Here is an 18,462-nt window from a genome sequence, read left to right on the forward strand (position 1 = left end):
ATATTCGGGAACGAAAACTAACAGAGTCGATTTTAGTATAAAAATGAAGTTTGAAGGCATTTAAAAAGTATTTTCGGGGTTTTTTCATCAAGGTGATGTTGGAGTATACATATTTTAAAACAGAGAAAATACCTTTTCAATTAATCCCCAAGCTGAACTCCTAAAAATATGAATTTGGTGAATGCTATGATTTAAAGCTGTGTACCCTGATGCAAAGGCATCTATAATTCTGACATAAAAGTGTGAAGCCTACAATATGAACGATACGTTTGCCAGATAGAAGAACGAAAACAATAGTATGATTACTTAAAAAAATCATTACCCATCACAACCATAAAATATTTTAGAATGAATATTAATTTTACTAAACCGGCCTTCGGGTTGATTACTGTGTTTACGGTTTTTTAAAATAATTTTACAATTTTTAAGAACGTAACAAAATTATTCAATCAAAATAGATTTCATATATCAAGAAATCATTTTGCGGTTCATCATAAATATTCAAGCGAATAAATATTTTACGATCAGAGCTAATTTCATACATTTCCTCTCACACGGCGAGGGTTTACAGATTTCATATTCATGTGTTTACTCATCCCAGTCATTTAAATGAGCTAACATCATGCATAGTGGCAGTGATGCCTTCAAGAAAAAGCGTAAATAAAATTGTGTGTTTCATCACTTCTGACAGCCTATATATTAAGCAAGCTGTCAATTAATTTTCACTGTGTTTTGAAACAGCATTTACGTAAATAATATCGCCATATCATCCACACTATCTTCGACTAGTTTCTTCCTTCGCTCCACGAAAATGAAAACAAATGACGAACTAAATTCACATTTAATTTGCCTTCTCGTATGCAATGCAGTGGCCCTCCGAGTTCATGCTTTTGCCGTTAGATGTCATGAAATACCTCCATCGCTTTTTTTACATTTCCCTTTCAAAATTATCCGTAAATGATAATTTCTATTTAAGTTAATGTCATTGATAATTTTTTGAATCTTATTCTTTTCACTGTTAATATTTTCTATATATTCTTAACCTTGTGGTCAAGAGCTTAATTTAGTACCATGAATTACTCCCGCATAATGTTGATGGTGGCCGATGTAATAATTTGAATTGCAGTTTAGTGCACATGATAATGTGATATTGTCCAGCTCAGTTTTGTGTTTCTATTCAGTATTGCATGACTGTTTGTCGACAATGACGTTGCCTCCGCTCGCAGTCCGGGTTTGTTCGCGATGGCAGTGAGGATAAGTGTGATGGAAGGGCGCTCAAATCGTTGTGGCCATTTTAACATAAGCCTGTTCCCTCTCCGAGCAGAGAGAGAGGCGTCGAGCTAGTTAACGAGATTAAGAATGAGTGACGTGACTACGTTGTGTGGAATGCTGCTGATATTAATTTCAACGACGTTGAAGATGTGAGTGATTACTTTCTTACTATGTTGCATTTATATTGCGGGCTGCTTGCCTTAGAAGGTGTTTGGTTTCGACTTCATCGTAATATGAGATGGATTACGTGAGTGTTCTTGTCTTTTTAGCTAATTACAACATTGACTTTATATTTGGGCGTGTTTATTTTTGCTTTGTTGGTTTCAGTTTAGGTTAATATGGCATTGTCCTGTATCTGAGTTGAATTTGTGATTGTAAAAATATTTATTGTAATGATATTTTCGAGTCCACCGCCCAAGATGGCGGACAAATCTAATGAAAGGGATTAATTTGTAATTGTAAATATCATTCGTAGAAGTTAGTGTATGCGTCGTCATGGGTCTGCGAGGTCATACTAGCAAATTTAGCGTATATTTTGCCTTGGCGCGATGGTGAAACGTGGATGTTTGTTTGTATGTTCTGTGTATGACTGACTTCGGAAACACCTTGTTTGAAAGCTTTCTGTTCGTAATATAGGAATAGCGTCGCAGTTTACATGCATTTATGTTTTAATTATTCCGGGCAGCCATTAGTAGCTCGCGATTTCTTATCGTGGGTAGCGATTTTGTATTATTAAAGCACTGTCTCATCAATCCTAGCATGCTTTATTGCCATGACACTTTGTTATTATTTATGCTGTTGCTTTTGTTTTGAATCATTGTGGCGATCTATTATTATTTCAATTCAGCCCGTGCCCGTTTATGTCGAATCGCTTAATGAAAAAGTTGACCAGTTTAAAAGTAAACTAATGTTTTCGAAATTCATGATCGTGAATTTTTTGTCCAATGCCAATTTTGTGTTTATGAAATATCTTTCTCTTTAGTCCACAGGAATCGAAAAACAGTGATAGTATCCCTCGGTTTCGGTGAATGGGGAGTTTATTGTTGTGTGCAATCCTCTATGAACGACTGGACATCTAATTAATTGAAGTTATAGTTCCGCGACAGACGGGTTCTCCGCCAAGTTTAGATGGCGGAATGAAGGGAAAGCTGGCGGGGTAGGGGCATTCGCGCCACCGGCCTTATATGCCAGGGCGACGGGTACTCTCGGAGCGGCCGGTCTGGTGAGGGTTCAGTTGCGTAGAATATCTCCGCGGAGTCTCGCGTAACAGTGCGTCGGAGCCATGAGGGACAGCCATGAAGCCCCTATGGGGCACGTAAGTCATAGTACGTGGCTGAAGTGGATATTAGATGCTATCCAGAAGATTCGTCACCAGAAACAGAGACCATCTGTGGAAAGAATTTCTCACGCAATTCGACAGCATCATAAGTTTCGTGATGAATGTATTGCCGAGCAATTGGAATTGGCTGTGAAAGAAGGTGCGGTCTTGCGAGTGATAAATAAAGGACAGTGTTCTTATAAAGATCCCGGTGTGAACAGTAGGCAGTTAAAAATTACGAAAGGGACTGACTTGTCGAAAGTGATTGTGAAAGCATTGCGTGAATTGGGTGAACGTGGTGGTTCTGCTCTAAAGGGTATCGAAAGATACATAAGGCAATCTCATGCCCTCGACCAAAGTGAGGATGTGGATTTGTCTTCCTTGTTGCGGTTATCGGTGAAACGTGCCGTGGCAAGGGGTTTGGTGGTGCAGGAGGGCCGCTTCTTTCGCCTCACCGGGCGTCCCCCAAGTGTGTCGGTGGCCGTTGCGGCAGCGGCGGCCGCGGCTGCGGCGGCGGCCCGATCCGTGGCCCCAAGCCATGAGGACGACGATGACGACGACGATGAGGATCCGCGGAGCGGCTTCGCCTCTCCTGATTCATCATCTCATAAGGTATATCTCCTTTTCCAATATATGACCGCTTTTATTACCCTACCCACGCTTGAATTGCTTAGTATTATTACATCCGCTGGGAGGCTGTTGCTTTGCCTAATTACTTAAGGGAAGGGCTACTTCTGCGCTCTTTTGTCTGTATACGATAATATTTCACCGAGTTTGAGAGTCGTTTGGTTTATATCGGGGTTACAATTAATTTTATTCACTTGTGTCTTATGCCATCAAAACAAACTTGATCTTCTCTCAAGCATTAGACCACGTCAACCGAAGATAAATGTAATTATTTCATTTTGAAATGATAGCATATATAGGTACTCAATGAAAAGCCTTTTTGCGCAAATTATTTCCACAGTAGGTACAAAAATGTTGCCTTTTTTCGATAAGTATGTATTTCCAAAATTTTATTTACGTAAACGGCATGAGTTTGTTACGAATGATTTATTTGTTTAATAATATCTTTTTTGCTGTCGCTTTATCGTTTATTGTTTATTATACTCTCTTCTTCCACATTCAAGTTATAAGCAACTCCTGTGGTTTTAACCACATTAGGTTATCGTGCCCTAATTGTTGATTTTTCCGTGATGGCGTATGTTGCCAGGATCAATTTGTTCAACTTGCGGCGTCTGACTCATAGTTTCCCAATCGTGGATTCGACAACAAGCCCGTGAGCAGAGCGGGTCAGGCCGATGTAACCCTGAACGGCCGTTACTCCAGTAATTTAGATTCAATTGTCACAGTTACCACAATTTGTATCACAGAAGCGATTTCTATGGTGTGATGATGCGCAAGCACGTCATTATACTAGCCAAATTATTTTTTCGTAGCTCTTTTAAGTGGTGTTGGTAAATGATTATCCAGTGTCGGGCTCCCACGTTTTACTCGCAACATTGGGTACTCGTGCACGAAAGTCTGCATAAGCAGAAGCTGCGGATATATTTGCATTCATATCATGTTCTGTTTCGCGATTGTGCGGTAATATGCTAAAACAAAATCGTTAATCAAACATAATATATTTTTCATTTACAATAATATTTCGAGGCTTTGGTGTGCATAACTTTGTCACTAATCGCGACCTTTTCTCCGATGAAATGCATGCAATTATTAATGAGGCCATGAGTCTTTGTGCTCGTAAGTTTGTTTAGAGTCGCTGTACCGAGCCACATTGTTATATAATGCCGTATAATGTTTATTGACCCAGTTGGTCTTCTAGAGTAGACATATGGCTTGTAGTCTTATGTGCGACCGAATATTCACAACAGCCTTTGATCAACGCCGCGGCACCTTCTCACGGGAGTAATTGTTTTTCGTAATTTCTTTATTTTCGCATTCTCTCGAGTGGGGATAATTAAGTGCAGATGAGAGTAATCGTTTTATTGCCGAATTCCGTTTTCGAGGAAATATTTCGGTGGGGCGATGCCGAGTTGACGAGTGCTGTTTTCACGTTGATGCATACCAATAATTGTCGCGCTTGGCTGTTGTTTTGCGTTAAATTCCGAGGTTCTTCGTTGTGTGTAACCTGACCTGCAGGGATACCGCGACCCCACCCCCTCCTTTCCTAGCCTATTCTTCCGCCCCCCTCTACACCGTGTGATTCCCTTCGGCCGCTTCACCGCGTGCTTCCCCTCGGCCGCTTCGCCGCACGCCCTCCTCCCGGCAACTCCCTCCCTCCCTCACTCCACCCCACTCCACTCCGGACGACGCCGCTCGCCTTTCCCACAGCTGGCTCACTCGAGGAGCGTCTTGGAAACTGTTGCCTCGGTGTTTGGAGCGACCATTTCATGTTTGGAAATCGAGTTTTTTCTTCCCTCCCTCCTCATCCCCCCCCGCACGACATGGCGTAACTTGTGGGATTGCATCGCTCGCTTCTGTCGCCCCCTCCATTTAGTTGACCACTTTTGGAAGTTTGTTTTAAAATCTGGCAGCCGCGTTAATATTTTGGTTTGCTCTCGATGACTTTTGAATCCAGTGGCTCATGCCTGCTGCGTCATTTGGTGTATAAAACCCTCTGGGAAAGGGTATTTAAGACAGGTTGGGTGTCGTTTGTTCGTCTACGTTTGTGCAGTACGGCATTCGTGGATCACATTTTCGGGAGACAGGATGGAATGGTGATGGCTTCGGGAAATCTTAATGGGTTTTAAGTAATTTTCCAAGTCTCAAAATACCCCTTGACCTTCAACGAAATGGCATGTTACACCAAAGTGCGGTTATTTTTTTAAGGATCCTGAGTCAAGCACTTTGGTGGAGAGAGACGAAATTTAGAGGGTCCATAAAACTGTATGGGTGGGGGCGAGACGTAGCCATCTGGCTGGCCGGAGACGCGTAATGGGCCGCACGCAGGGGTCGCCAATTGGCTCGTGGTGGCAGACAACAGTCACAAATGCATGTCCGTCAGAGTTTTTGTGTTAACCAGGTGGCTAGACGCATCAAAAAAAGCGTGATTCCCCGGTTGCCCCCGTATTCCTCCTGATTTACAGTATTCAACGGGCATACTCGTGAAGTTAACAACCTCATTCACGTGGATTCTTAAATATTTGCTGATTTGAATCCGGTCTTCGAAGTATTGTTTATTCATTTCGTGGAAAGCTGCTCCCATCAAATGACCGTTCAATGCTAGCTTTATATTTCTCCCCCTTGAACAGTTGCTTTAGGCAAATAAATAAGCTTCCATTTACAATTTCTCAGCCGTTCATTTCCGCTTGAGGAAATATTATGAGTTTTGGGCGACCTTTGTTTCAGAATTCCGGTAGCAACGATGCGTCACCGCCGTAAGATAATTCTTTGAATGACGGTTGACGCATGTCCGTGTGTGTGTGGGGCCTCTTTCAAGTTTCTCGCATCCAGTGGGACAGGTGCTGCCTGTATGTCAGGAGAGGGAAACCGAGCGATGGCCCCCGACACGTGGTGCCCTTCGAGCGGGGCGACCAAGCGCGTCGGCGAGGGGGTGCGGGGAACCAACCCCAAGAGCGACCCCCTTCCCGTCTCCCGCCTTCATTCTCGCCACCGCTGCCGCCGTCGTCCCGGTTGACCGTTCCCTCGGATCCACCTTTTCCGAAGCTCCCAGCGTCGTTTCGAAGCGATCGACATGATGAAATTTCACCCGGACCGCTCGTTTTCGTGCGTTTTGTGTATTTACTCGAGCGTGTAATTCGTTCGAGTCAAGTGATTGAGCTCTCGCGTGCCACAGTAAGGATTTCTTGGACCGCGACTCATCGCTTATACATGAACCCAGTTCTGGAGTGAAGCAATCCACGATCTGTCGGCTAGAATATTTTGTGCGAGCTGCCATGCTGCCCGAGTTATTCCTTAATCTACGTCTCAAAGACTTGGCCGTCGATTACTAGTTCATGTTTAGACTCGGGTTGCTAGTGACTTAATAAATTCTATCTTAGGGAATCATCAAGAGCAATTTGTTTGTGTTCTTTAATGCTAATGGAATCAGTGGGAGAAAACGGCGCGTTTTGCAAATATATGCGCCATTTACCCGTCCCCCAAAAATGAGCTGCAGGGTTTAAAGAAGGCGCACACTGCTGCGTTTCTTGTAAAATGTTGACATTACTGGCGTTTGAAAAAAATTTTCTCTCTATAGAAAGCTCTGCGGAGGCAGGCTACTAGGGCTTGTGAACTTGCTCGAGCTTTGGGGAACGCCGGGGAATGACGGGGTCGGGGCCGTCGACTTTCGGTTCGAGCGCATTTTCTCGCCAGACGACTCACCTCCAGGGCCGTCGAGTTCGTCGCTTCGCCGGCTTCCCGAAACGTACGAGGGAATTCAAGTCGATTAGATTTTAGGCGAATGAAGGAATTATTTGAAAAATGATAGTGAAATCTTCTTCTACGCATTGCTTTATCCGTTGGGCGAGCTTACATTTCTCTTGCTGAAGCCAATTAATATTAGTTGATCTACTTTTGAGCGTTTGAGATTCCTTCCGCATGCTTTTGCAATTTTCTTTAAAAAATAATGCAAAGTGCCCCGCCCTCGGCCGCCTCTCTCCTCCGGTAAGAAGCGGGAGAAAAGGATGGGACGGGAACATGTGTCTCCCTTCTTTCTTGGGAAGTCTCGTACGCTTTTTAAGTCCACTCCCAGACAGCCCTTTCCGAGTGGCGAATTCGTCTCCCCTAGTCGAAGACAGTTAATTGTCGTGGCTGTCTGTCTGCTCGCTTGCTTTCACTGATGCTTGGCTGGAATTATGTGGGCTTCTCTACCTGGGCTTGTTTTAATGTCATTTTCTCTGGGATAAGAAAGCGTTAAATCTCCACAATTGTTTATATTTCATGACCAATTTCGTCTTGAAAGCGACATCATCAAATATATCAGGGCATGATAGGTTTCATATGCGTCGAATCGGTCTTAGTTGATTAATAATTTTGAAATTTCACTAAGTTTGTAGCTTCTCTAATTTCAACCTGAAACAATTGTTTTTATTAGTTTCATTGGTGTTCGCTGTGTGCCTGTGTCGGCGGTTCCCCGTCGCTTCAACCGGCTCCTTTCCTTATAATTTTGCCACCGAAGTAGTGCATATGTGTAAGGAAATCAGGAAACGCTAAGGCCGCCGCCCTGTTTTCCGACAAATTATAGTGAACAAGCAAAGTTCAAGAATGTTATGATAATAAAAGATTTATTTCAGTGAACTGATCAGCATGTGCGTGGAAAATGGACTTGTGAGGGCTCCCTGCTGTGACAGTGGAAAGTATGCAAATTGCCAAATGAAATCTAGCACGCGAGCATTTTCCTGTTTGCTGCATCACGTTCAATACATTCCAATCCACTTGGGATCAAGTCTAAAGGGAGTGACGTAGAGTATCTTCAGGGTATACGAGCTGGGCGAGGAGGAATCTTCGGTGGTTGGGAAACAAATATTTATTTTGCGATTTGTGGTGGTGGAAGCCATTGTGGGAGACGGCCGAAAGCCACATTCATCAGGGGTGGGTGGGTAATTAGGTGGGGGTGGGGGATGCTCAGCCCAGGGAATGGGAGAGAAAGGGTGGAGGGAAACCCGGCGTGGGCATTAGTATAGTCTCAACGAAAGGCGGCGAGGGATCCACGGGCTAACGTCCCGTCCGACGGGCGGCATTTTGGGGTAAGATATGAAAATAACTTATTCTGGGTGATACGTTTGTTTCTTTGGCCTTTAAATTATAGGTGCTCTCCTGCATTGGACACTCTCTCTCTTCTCGTTCCCCATGCAGTTGAAATCTTTCTTGTCCATCCTAGTTAATTCTGAATGGCCATGTCTTTAAGTAATTGTTTTGAGTTAACTCTGGCGTCTCAGAAAGTTACTTCTGCTTTTCTGGTAATTGCGAATAGTTGGTAAAAGAAGTGCTTTTGTAATCTACAAATATGGAGTATCCTGTACGCTTTTCAGGGAGGAAGTAATGTATTCGATAGCAAGGCAACCAAAACAAGAAGTTACACCGAGTTCGGCTCAGCTGAGATTAAATATTATCTTTGCTATCGAAGAAAGCAAACTTCAAAATAACTTGAACGTAAAGTTTGCTCGCACCTTGTGTTTCCAATACAAAAATCCCATTCCGACGATTCGTGTGCGTCGAGGCGTATCTGGACGTCAATTAAGTCCCGTTTTCTCGCGAATACTAGATGCTCACGATCTCCGTTTTCTTGCGTTTTTGATTTAGATGATTAAAAAAGTACTGATACTTTTAAAGAAGGGAAACATTTAAATACTGGCCGTTCTAATAAATGAAAAAGAAACGCTTTGTTCCAATCCACCACTTTATAAAAACCACCACTTTTACTAAAAGGGAAAAAGGATTCGAGTTTCAATTATATCGCAAAACCACCACTACAGACCATGTAATTCCTGCTGACTCCCGCCATCATATATCCCAAAAGTTATCCACATTTCACTTCCTACTGAATAGACTACTTAATATTCCCCTCTCGATAGGAAAATTTAACGAGGAATTGGTGACAATCAAATCTATAGCAACTACAAAAAAAAAGCGTTTCTTTTTCATTTATTAAAATGAACTTCCACAAAGTTGAGGCTGAAACTATTGAACTAACTGGCCGTTCTCTTCCCCGACGCAAGAGATACCGCGTATTGTCGTGTTTGACGAGTGCGACAGATTTCATCCTGGAAAATAAATAAATTTAAGTGGAAGATAGTGGAATGGAGTCTTCTGGCCGTAATTTGAGCGTAGTCGGTGAAGCGGTAAAAAGGAAAAGAAAAAGTGAGATGGCTGAGGTGACGCCGAATTAGCAATTTTAGGTCGTGCAGAATGACTGTGAATTAATCTCTGTGTGCTCTGGCTTGTTCCATGAAAGTATTAGGATTATTGGAAAGGGATTATTATATCCTGGATGTGGTGTATGAAGAATATTATAAGATGGGAGGCTGAGGGAAATTGGAGTGAGGTAGGTCCGAGGTCACGAAATGTACACTCGACTTCCACAGAGGCCGTACGTGGGTCGTACGAGTCCTTAGAACAAACTAGTGAAACTTATTTAGAGTAGACTTTATTTTTCAACATAGGCTCCTTATAGCTTGATGCACTTTTCTTAGCCTTTCTAGAACCTTTTTAAGCCGTCCAAATGGTAGGATTTCGAATGTCTTCAAATGGGCACCTGTGTTCGCGACGGCTTCCTCGTTCGGCGTGAATGCTTTTCCACAGTCATTCTTAGAAGTTTGGAATGAACACTCAAGTCACTGGGGGGCAAATCTGATCAATGTGGTGAATTTTGTGATACTTCGGTTTATAACTTTCGCCATCGATACTGAGGTGGTGTGCAACGGTGCATTCATGGAATTTTGTTCTGTGCCAAATGACGAATTTTTTCCTTGACCTCTTCGCTCAACCGCCGCATAATATTTTCCATAAATTGTTTGCCCTTTTCCAATTAATCGATGTGAATTATTCCGCCTTCATTCTAAATGACCGTCGGCCGATTTCATCGTGTTTGATATCTTTGCAGCCGGATCGCCTTTGGTAATTCGCTCTTTCGGCTCTACCTTTGTCGCTGGAGTGCAGTAGTGTATTCGCGTATCGACGCCGAAAATTATCAGGGTTGTGACGAAAAAGCGCAAACTAGCCTCCGAAGCGACCGCGTTTACTCTCCGCTGAGAGCAAAATCGGCACTCATCGTGCCGAGATTTTGTTCACACCCTATTTTTCCCGCAAAATTGAAAACATTATACTTTGTGCTATACCTGTGGCCTCAACTATTTCGCGAACTTTGATTTGGCAATCACTCAAAACCATTTTTCGGGTATTTTGCGGCCTAGTTTTAACTCATATCACCCAATTGTAAACAGTCTCAAGCACAGGATCAGGTGTGCCATGAAGTTCATCCAACTCAGATTTGATCTTTCCACTGTCAATTCTAGATGGAAGTATTTAATAATCTCACGAAACGCAATTTTTTCAATATTTCTAAATAAATAAAATCCTATTGCTTCAATCGACTATATCGACTCTTCAATGGATATACCTGAAAATTTACCGACAGTCTAGTGTTAGATGAGGTTCACTGTTAAAAAAAATTCGAAAATTCGAACTAGGAATTTCTTCGGAGTTGTTGAACGACCCACGTATATCGTAGCCTTCAAAGTCACGTGTTCTGTTATTCGTGTGTGGAGATATTGGTTCTGGAAATTATTTTCCACCCTATTCCAATCTCGCTTCTTTAAACTACGTCGCGTAGGTCTGGAATGTTTAAGTTTGGCTTAAGGTCATTGACGAAAACGGAAAAAAGGCGTGTTATCGGATAATGTTTTGAGAATTCCGTATTTTTTTCCTCCTCATTTTAACCATAGGATTCAGTGATTTATTTCTATTATTGTTACACAATTGATATCACTCAATAATGAATTGAACCAATGCCGAAGGTCATCATCGGTTGATCTGCCTGGTGGCAAGTTTTCTCGTGGATGACCGCCATGTCTTCATTTTCAGAGCCATTCATTGTTTTATTCCATAATTTGACTCCACTTTTTCCCTAGGAAAAGTACCAAATTAATTTCCCCCTAAATTTTATTACCGCCCGAGTAATTATTATGAACACCCCAATGTGTTAATAACGTCGTCAGTATTTCCGTTGCGTGCATTGTTGCAGAATGCTCGAGATCCAATGCTTTTGACATAAACTAATCACCCGAACAGCTTCAAATCCGTCTCACAAGTAAAGCTAAACGTAAAGCCAAACGTAAAGCCCTAAATTTTTTCGAACGTTAAAGTTTCATATCTTAAGTAAATACAATCATTGCAGTGAAAACAATATTCGAGTTTTATGCAAATGAAACTCTACACTGGAATTGAAAAAAGATTAAAGCAAGGTTTGTTTAACTTATTTGCCAGTTTGGTGTATCAGTGAAAGCTCCCGAAATTACGTAGGGCGGGGGAGATGCGAGGTATATATAGTTTTATATATATGTATATATATATTTATATATATACATATATATATGTATATATATATATATTTTTATATATATACATATATATATATATATTTATATATACATATATATATGTATATATATATATATACATATATATATATGTATATATATATGTATATATATATATTTATATATATACATATATATATATGTATATATATATATATGTACGAGGGTCATCCGGAAAGTAGTACCCGTTCGTGCCGCATGAAGTGCTGACGACGCGAGTAGCCGCTGGACGAGGTCAGATAGCTTCAGTGGCTTGTCTGCCTTCTCTGAGCCAAGTTGCGTGACGCTAGCATTGCCTGTGTTGTTTCTGTGATTGTTTACAATGTTTAAAAAAATTGAGAACGCCGCCAGTTGTGAAGTGAGGGCAGTGATTAAATTCCTCAATGCAAGAAACGTTCGCCCATGTGATATTCATCGCCAATTAAAGGAGGTGTATGGAGACAATGTAATGGACGAGTCGTCTGTTCGGCGGTGGTGTCGCAACTTCAACATGGGGAGGGGGAACACACACGACGATGAGCGTCCGGGGAGACCGTCTGTCATTACAGACCAACTGGTGAGCTCAGTTGACGAATTCGTGAGGAACGATCGGCGCGTCGCAATTGATGACATCTGTGAGCATTTTCCCAATGTTTCTCGAACAATTGTTCATGAAATTGTTAAACACCATCTGCATTATGCAAAAATTTGTGCAAGATGGGTCCCTCGCGTATCTCAATGAGCTGGCGGCGAAGGACTATGCAGCAGGAATACAGAAACTTGTCACACGTTATGACAAATGCCTTAATTTGCTTGGAGATTATGTTGAGAAGTAGTTTAAAGTATCCTCTTTCAAATAAAATTTTTTATGTTTGTTAATATTTACTTTTGTGTCTTTATTTCACGAACGGGTACTACTTTCCGGATGACCCTCGTGTGTGTGTGTATATATATATACATAAATATATGTATATATATATATATATACCGGATATATATCTTACGAATCCTTATAAAAGGGGGTGGGGTAAAATGGTCGCAAGTGGCCTTATGTAAATTAAGGACGGTCCCTTAGCGAGATATACCGTTATCATGCTACGCTCCTTCTCATATATCCTACTTACCGATTTTCAGTATGATTAGGCGCAGTATTGTTTTATGTGAAATGCCACGAAGGTATCGTCATTTTGAAGTGACTGTTTGCCCATTTCCGACAAGTAAAACATCTGGAATTGTGATTTGTGACCTGAGACGTCGGTCGCGGGGAAAGAATAAGTCGGTCGATCAATGGAGGTATGGAGCGGTAGGTATGGTGATTGATAATCGAAGGGCCGGAATAAAAAAGGACGATCAAAGGTTAATTCGAAGTGAGTCTCCTTATTGTTTCCCGCATCGAGTTAACCTCGTGCGAAGGGTTGCAAATAAATGCAACATCGAGGTGCTATGTCACGCACAACGGAATGAAATGCATAAAATATTTCACATATTTCGCCAGTTAAATTTCTCTGCTGAAAGTATTTCTTGGTGGAATACCTGCGATATTGTAAAGCCTCGTACAAAAAAATAAGGAACTCACTGAGCAGGACTGGTAGGTTACCTTTCTTGGACGGGGAATATTTCGTCTCGCTTCTGGGTCTCAAAATATTTTGATGCCACTTCCTTTTAGCAATTGGTTTCGATTTTGGGTCTCCTGTTATTCTGATTGAATTACAATGTTTAATTTTTTCTTCCTTATAGTACGAGTCCCGAGTACACTCCCGGATAGATTTTCTCTTGAAATATGGAACACAAATTGCTAATTTATTCTCTGCATTTTTCCTCACTATTTTATTGCGAGGAAGCATCTACGCAGGGGTGATTTCTCTAAATGAAATCTTGAATATTTTCGCTAATGATTCCTAAAATATTTGGCAATTTATTGACTATTGGGAGGATATGCGACATTTTCGTTAATGTAACCCTTATTTAGATTATTAAAACACTCTGCGACGGCTCACCCTACCGGATTTAGATTCCAATATTTGATGTACTCGTGCTTGTATTGACAAATACAATATAATTAAGTAAGTACGCATGTTCGTTTGAAGGTTATATGGTTCCCCCTGCATCTACCCCTTATACAGACCAAAACTTCTTCCCTCAGGTATTGCAAAAGAAAATTTGTTTGAGAGTGCAGCTTTGCCTAACCACTACCGCGTGCGGAGCTGTGTGCGCTCTGCCCTGCCGCATTTGTTTTAAACTACGCGCCACTGTGCCCATGACGGACCGCCGCTCGTCTAAGTTGCCTTGGGCGGTACATAGTCAATTGAGCCGTGGTGTCTAGTGCATTAATTTGATTTTTTTTATTTCGACAAACTGCCTCTCCGAATTTTGTAAACATTTGACTGTGAAGGCCATTAGCATAGTCTATATAAGACGGAGGGATTTCATTCGGCAACTCTACGCAAGTTAATCGACGCTTTTAGTGCCCACGAGAGAGTAGAAAATACGGCCTCAATCAGTAATGAGCCATTTTTGTGAATTTAGTATCGGTCGTGGACGAGGATTCTCAATATGATATTGTATGATGTGTCTGTGAATAGATTTTGTGAAGACGGAATGGAATTAAGATGCAATATATCTGCCATATGATTACCCTGGATCACTTTTTACCAACCAATTGAGCAAAGGAAAAACCACCCAGAAAATATGCATGTATTTTTATTTCACGTTTTACCGGAATGTGTTAAGTGCATGTATGCCTAACTTGAGGAGAATGAATGCCTATGCTTTACGGGGTCGATCCAGCCACCTTTGTAATAATAACAAATAGGAATGTACGAGGCATGTACGGGGATCGGGATTGGTGCGGTGACTATCGTACTGGCTTCCCACCCAGAGGGCTCGGGTTCAAATCCCGGCGGTGTTGAATATTTTTCAGAGGTATCTCGATCCCCACTTGAGGTGCTCTGTGGAGGGCACTTTGAGTGAGTACGCCGTCCGTCGGATGGGAAGTTGGGCTGCGGACCCTTTGGTAAAGAGTAGGCTAATGCCGACGCCGGGTTTCTCTCCACCCGTCATCCTTTCATGTCCATCCCCTGTGGCGCAAATGACCTCAGCTGTCGGTCGCCTGCCCTAAATACTACTACCACGAGGCATGTCCAGAAAGTAAGAGTACTGCTGAGCTCTCGCGCCGTGGGAAAATAGTTGGCAACACTGAGTGGCAGTGGGGGTAGTCTCTGAACACAACGGGCACCGGTGGCCTTCGTTAATACCGAAACTCGCCTCGTAGTGGCCGTTCCTGTGAATTATGTCGATATAAATCCCGCCAAGTGATAGGTACGCGCTGTCATAAGGTTCGCGGAAGGAAAAACGCCCACTGAAATTTTAGCATTGATCCAAACTGTTTACGGCGAAGGTGTTATGAACCGAACGACCGTATTTAAGTGGTATCGTGAGTTTAATGAAGGAAGAACTAATATTCATGACGAGCAAATAAGTGGAAGACCTTCAATTTTGATCGATAAGTTGGTGCAAAACATCGAGGAAACTATTCGTGAAGACCGCCGATTGACAGTGGATGACATTTCTGAAGTGTTTCCACAAATCTCCAGATCTCTCTTTCGCGCGGATGATGCCACCAAATGAGGGTAGTCTGTCAACGTTTAGCTGTGATAAGTGAGGTTAATGTGTACCACATAATGATTCGTTGCACAATAGTCAGGTTAGGGTAAAGCCAGTTCCCCCTTTCTAGCCCCCATTCGGTTCCCCAAAGTAATTGAGAGGAGACAACATCAAAACCATTAGGTGATTGATTGAAAATTGAACCTGGTCCGGCTCCGGTCACCAGCCGAAAGATCTCCCGACTAATGATACTACGCTGCCAAATATGTGGGACGTAAACAGCAGATTCGCTTACAGCCCTTCCACAGTAGCAAGCCCCAAGTTGAGCCCTATGCTATTACAATGCCCAAGGTCGTGTGAACTCGCTTAGTACGGGGGAGGGAGTTCTTTTCACTCTGCCGCCTGTGGTTTCCCAGATATATTCCTCGAAAAAAAATACACAACCCTGGTTCATGCCATGAGGTCGGAATTGAACTCCGGTCTGCAACCCAGCGCTCTACCCGCAGGAATACCAAGCCTCCCCTGGTGCTGCAGCTTTTGTAAACAATGCCGTTCTTGTCGGAAAATATACACCCATGTAAACAGTCAAATGAAGCATGGTGGAATGTGTGATTCAGCCTCCTCTGTCCGTGATATTTGTACACGTGAAGAGTCGTGGTACAGTTACTGATTCAGTCATTGAGCTAGTCGAAGGACGAAGAGTGCTGTTGAGTTCCTCGATTATGTCATTGTTTTATTTTTTCTTTTTTTATAGGCGTCCTAATACATTTCAGCTATATCGTTTATTACACAATGCATGTGCCCTCAATCTCGTGTTAAGTGTAACAGTTGAAAAAAGGCGTTAATTTAAGAGACACGCGCTTAACCTGAATTGGCGAAAATTCGCTACCTCTTACTTAGTTCAGTGCCCGACGTCATGCGTGTTGGTTGGGTAAATGCCCTCATAGATGCCTGTTTGCTTTTTCTATGGAACTTTAAATCGGTATGATCGGGTGAAAATAATGATTTTTATGAATCCTGGAAAGAACAGGCTAGCGAAAATGGGGGACGTACCTCCACACGAATTATGTGATATTCGACAAACCGTTTTGGGACTCAAGTAGGGATAATACGTTTGATAAATCGGAAACTATTCATAAGAATTTGGAGGGTATCTACCAATTGTCTTAGTATGTTATCAGGCCATCGGTATAATGTTAAAATAGAACTTAAGTAAAGAAGAGGCCGGGAGGGTTGCGTTTAGGTTGTGTACGTGGGGAGGAGGGCCCTGGGCGCAACTGAAAATGCTTTACTCCAGCTACGATATACTAACTACGATTACACTGCCCCAAGTCTCGAATGCGATATCGGTCACTGGCCTTTGCGTCCTCGTATCGGATCGATTAGAGAAACGCTGTATAATTCAGCATTTTAGAAAGCATTTTCTACTGCTGGGTTTATACGCCTTAATCTCTTTCCGTAAGGAGCAATCGATTCCGGAAATGTTATTTCTCGTAATAAATAGAGAGATTCGTTTCAATGAGCTTTGAAAAAGTAAGCATGCCTTCCTTATTGAGGCGCACCTCCGGGAGTACAAAATAGAGCATTAAAGAAAGAAATCACTATATGCTAGAGAACATACTTCTGGCTCAAAGCACATTTCTATCCCAAATTTGCATTTTATAAATAATAACTATACCTTTTGGGTACTTCCCTAATGGCGCTAAGATGCCATGTCACATTTTATTGTTATTTAGTTGCTCTCATATTGTCCGTATAGTTCGATAACTCAAACGTTAAACCGCTGAGATGATGAATGTCTAAGCCGTATTTTTAATCAGTTATAATTTTTTTCGGTGTTCCCAGTTTATTAGCTTTCGTGAGAGTAAATTGTGGTATGAACAAGTTCAGTGTAAATGATTGTTTTGTTTGTTTACTGTGGGGAAAAATGAGATTGAAGCGGCCGGTGTAAAGGGCGGTGAAGAGAGAAGGGGTCGAGGAGGATCGCGGGCCTCACCGGCCGCTCTTTGACGAGTCGGTGCCCGATTCCATTCTCCAGAATTACCGAGTATATTTTCCGTCGTTTTGCCCTCGTTATCTTTTCAAACTCAAGTCCATCGATTGTACTATTTAGTGTAAAAGTCCGTTGAGGCACGATGACAGATTGTAAGGGATGTTGAAGGATCTTGTACTTTCCCGGCATATCTGTTGAGTGGAATCCTCTCGGGTCTTCCACCGGGTTAGTGTCTCCGTAGCTGCCGACGTTTCGATTTGGTCATCGTCCTCTGGGCTTCTGAATGAACCGAATCGGTTATCGAAACGTCGGCAGCAATGGGGACAGTATCGCTGTGGAAGACCCAAGAGGATTTCGCTGCATTGATCGGGCAGAGGGCGGCTGGAATCGCCCCGAAGACTGCGCTTTTTATGGGTGATAATTTTCAGTAATGTGCAAGATGACTCGTTGCAAGTGTGTTGCCTCTGGGTATTCATGAATAACAGAGGCAGAAGTGAATCTAGGTGGTAGTTTAGGTTGAATATGTGTATCATTGGTGTTCCACAACATTAATTTATCTGAATACGAATCACAATGCTTGGTGAACTGTGCGACGAATTCGATTGTCGATGGAATGATTTGGGTGAATAGTTTTGCTGTAAACATGCGAAGTTTTTACTAATGTTAAATCCTTTACTAGGTATCCAAAAACATAAAAGGAGAATTCTTAATTTGATGAGTATGGAATTTAATATTTTGAAGATCTTGCTTGTTTGGGAATCTGGTCGAGCTTGAAGTACGGTCATTAGTCAGTAATCAGACGGTCATTAGTATTTAGTCACTCTGTATTTAGGTAAATTTCAAACAAAGCAGTTCTTCTTCAATGTATTTTTTTAAGTTCATCAAAATAACTGTAAGAATTTCTTATTCCAATTCAATTGGTTTGGAATGTTGTCGTTGGCGATGAATCTTTCCCTATGCCCGCGACAAAGGTTCTTGCATTAGTAACTGATGAGGTAATTTTTTCGTGCACCGAGATGGTCGGTCACATTAATCTGTTACGTAATCATTTTAATGAGGCCTCAAGAATTTAATCTAAATAATCAAATGGTGATTATCGAACTAACGACAGAGAACACTCGCTTTAGATTAAATTCTTGCTTCAAGTTCCTGTGTAGGGTAAAATATTGTTGCATGCCAAGTAGGTAAGGGACCAAAAATTGAGGATTGTTGAAATCGTGCGTTTGACGATAGCAGGTGAGATTTGTATTTTATGT

General features: G+C 42.0%; 1 protein-coding gene across 2 annotated transcripts in view; it reads left to right on the forward strand.

Moving 5' to 3' along the window:
* Positions 1 to 1,204: 1,204 nt before the first annotated feature.
* LOC139686984 (histone acetyltransferase KAT6A-like) overlaps positions 1,205 to 18,462 on the forward strand; it is a 161,454-nt gene continuing 144,196 nt past the window's right edge. The window contains exons 1-2 of one of the 2 annotated variants that reach the window (XM_071584035.1): positions 1,205 to 1,519; positions 2,255 to 3,202. In XM_071584035.1, coding sequence (XP_071440136.1) covers positions 2,555 to 3,202 — 648 coding nt within the window. In that variant the 5' untranslated portion in view covers positions 1,205 to 1,519; positions 2,255 to 2,554. The remainder of the gene's footprint in view (positions 1,520 to 2,254; positions 3,203 to 18,462) is intronic. The other variant, XM_071584036.1, reaches the window with a different exon arrangement.

Source organism: Hetaerina americana, unplaced genomic scaffold (assembly GCF_022747635.1).
Source record: "Hetaerina americana unplaced genomic scaffold, ioHetAmer1.1.p SCAF_16, whole genome shotgun sequence".
NCBI lineage: Eukaryota > Metazoa > Arthropoda > Insecta > Odonata > Calopterygidae > Hetaerina > Hetaerina americana.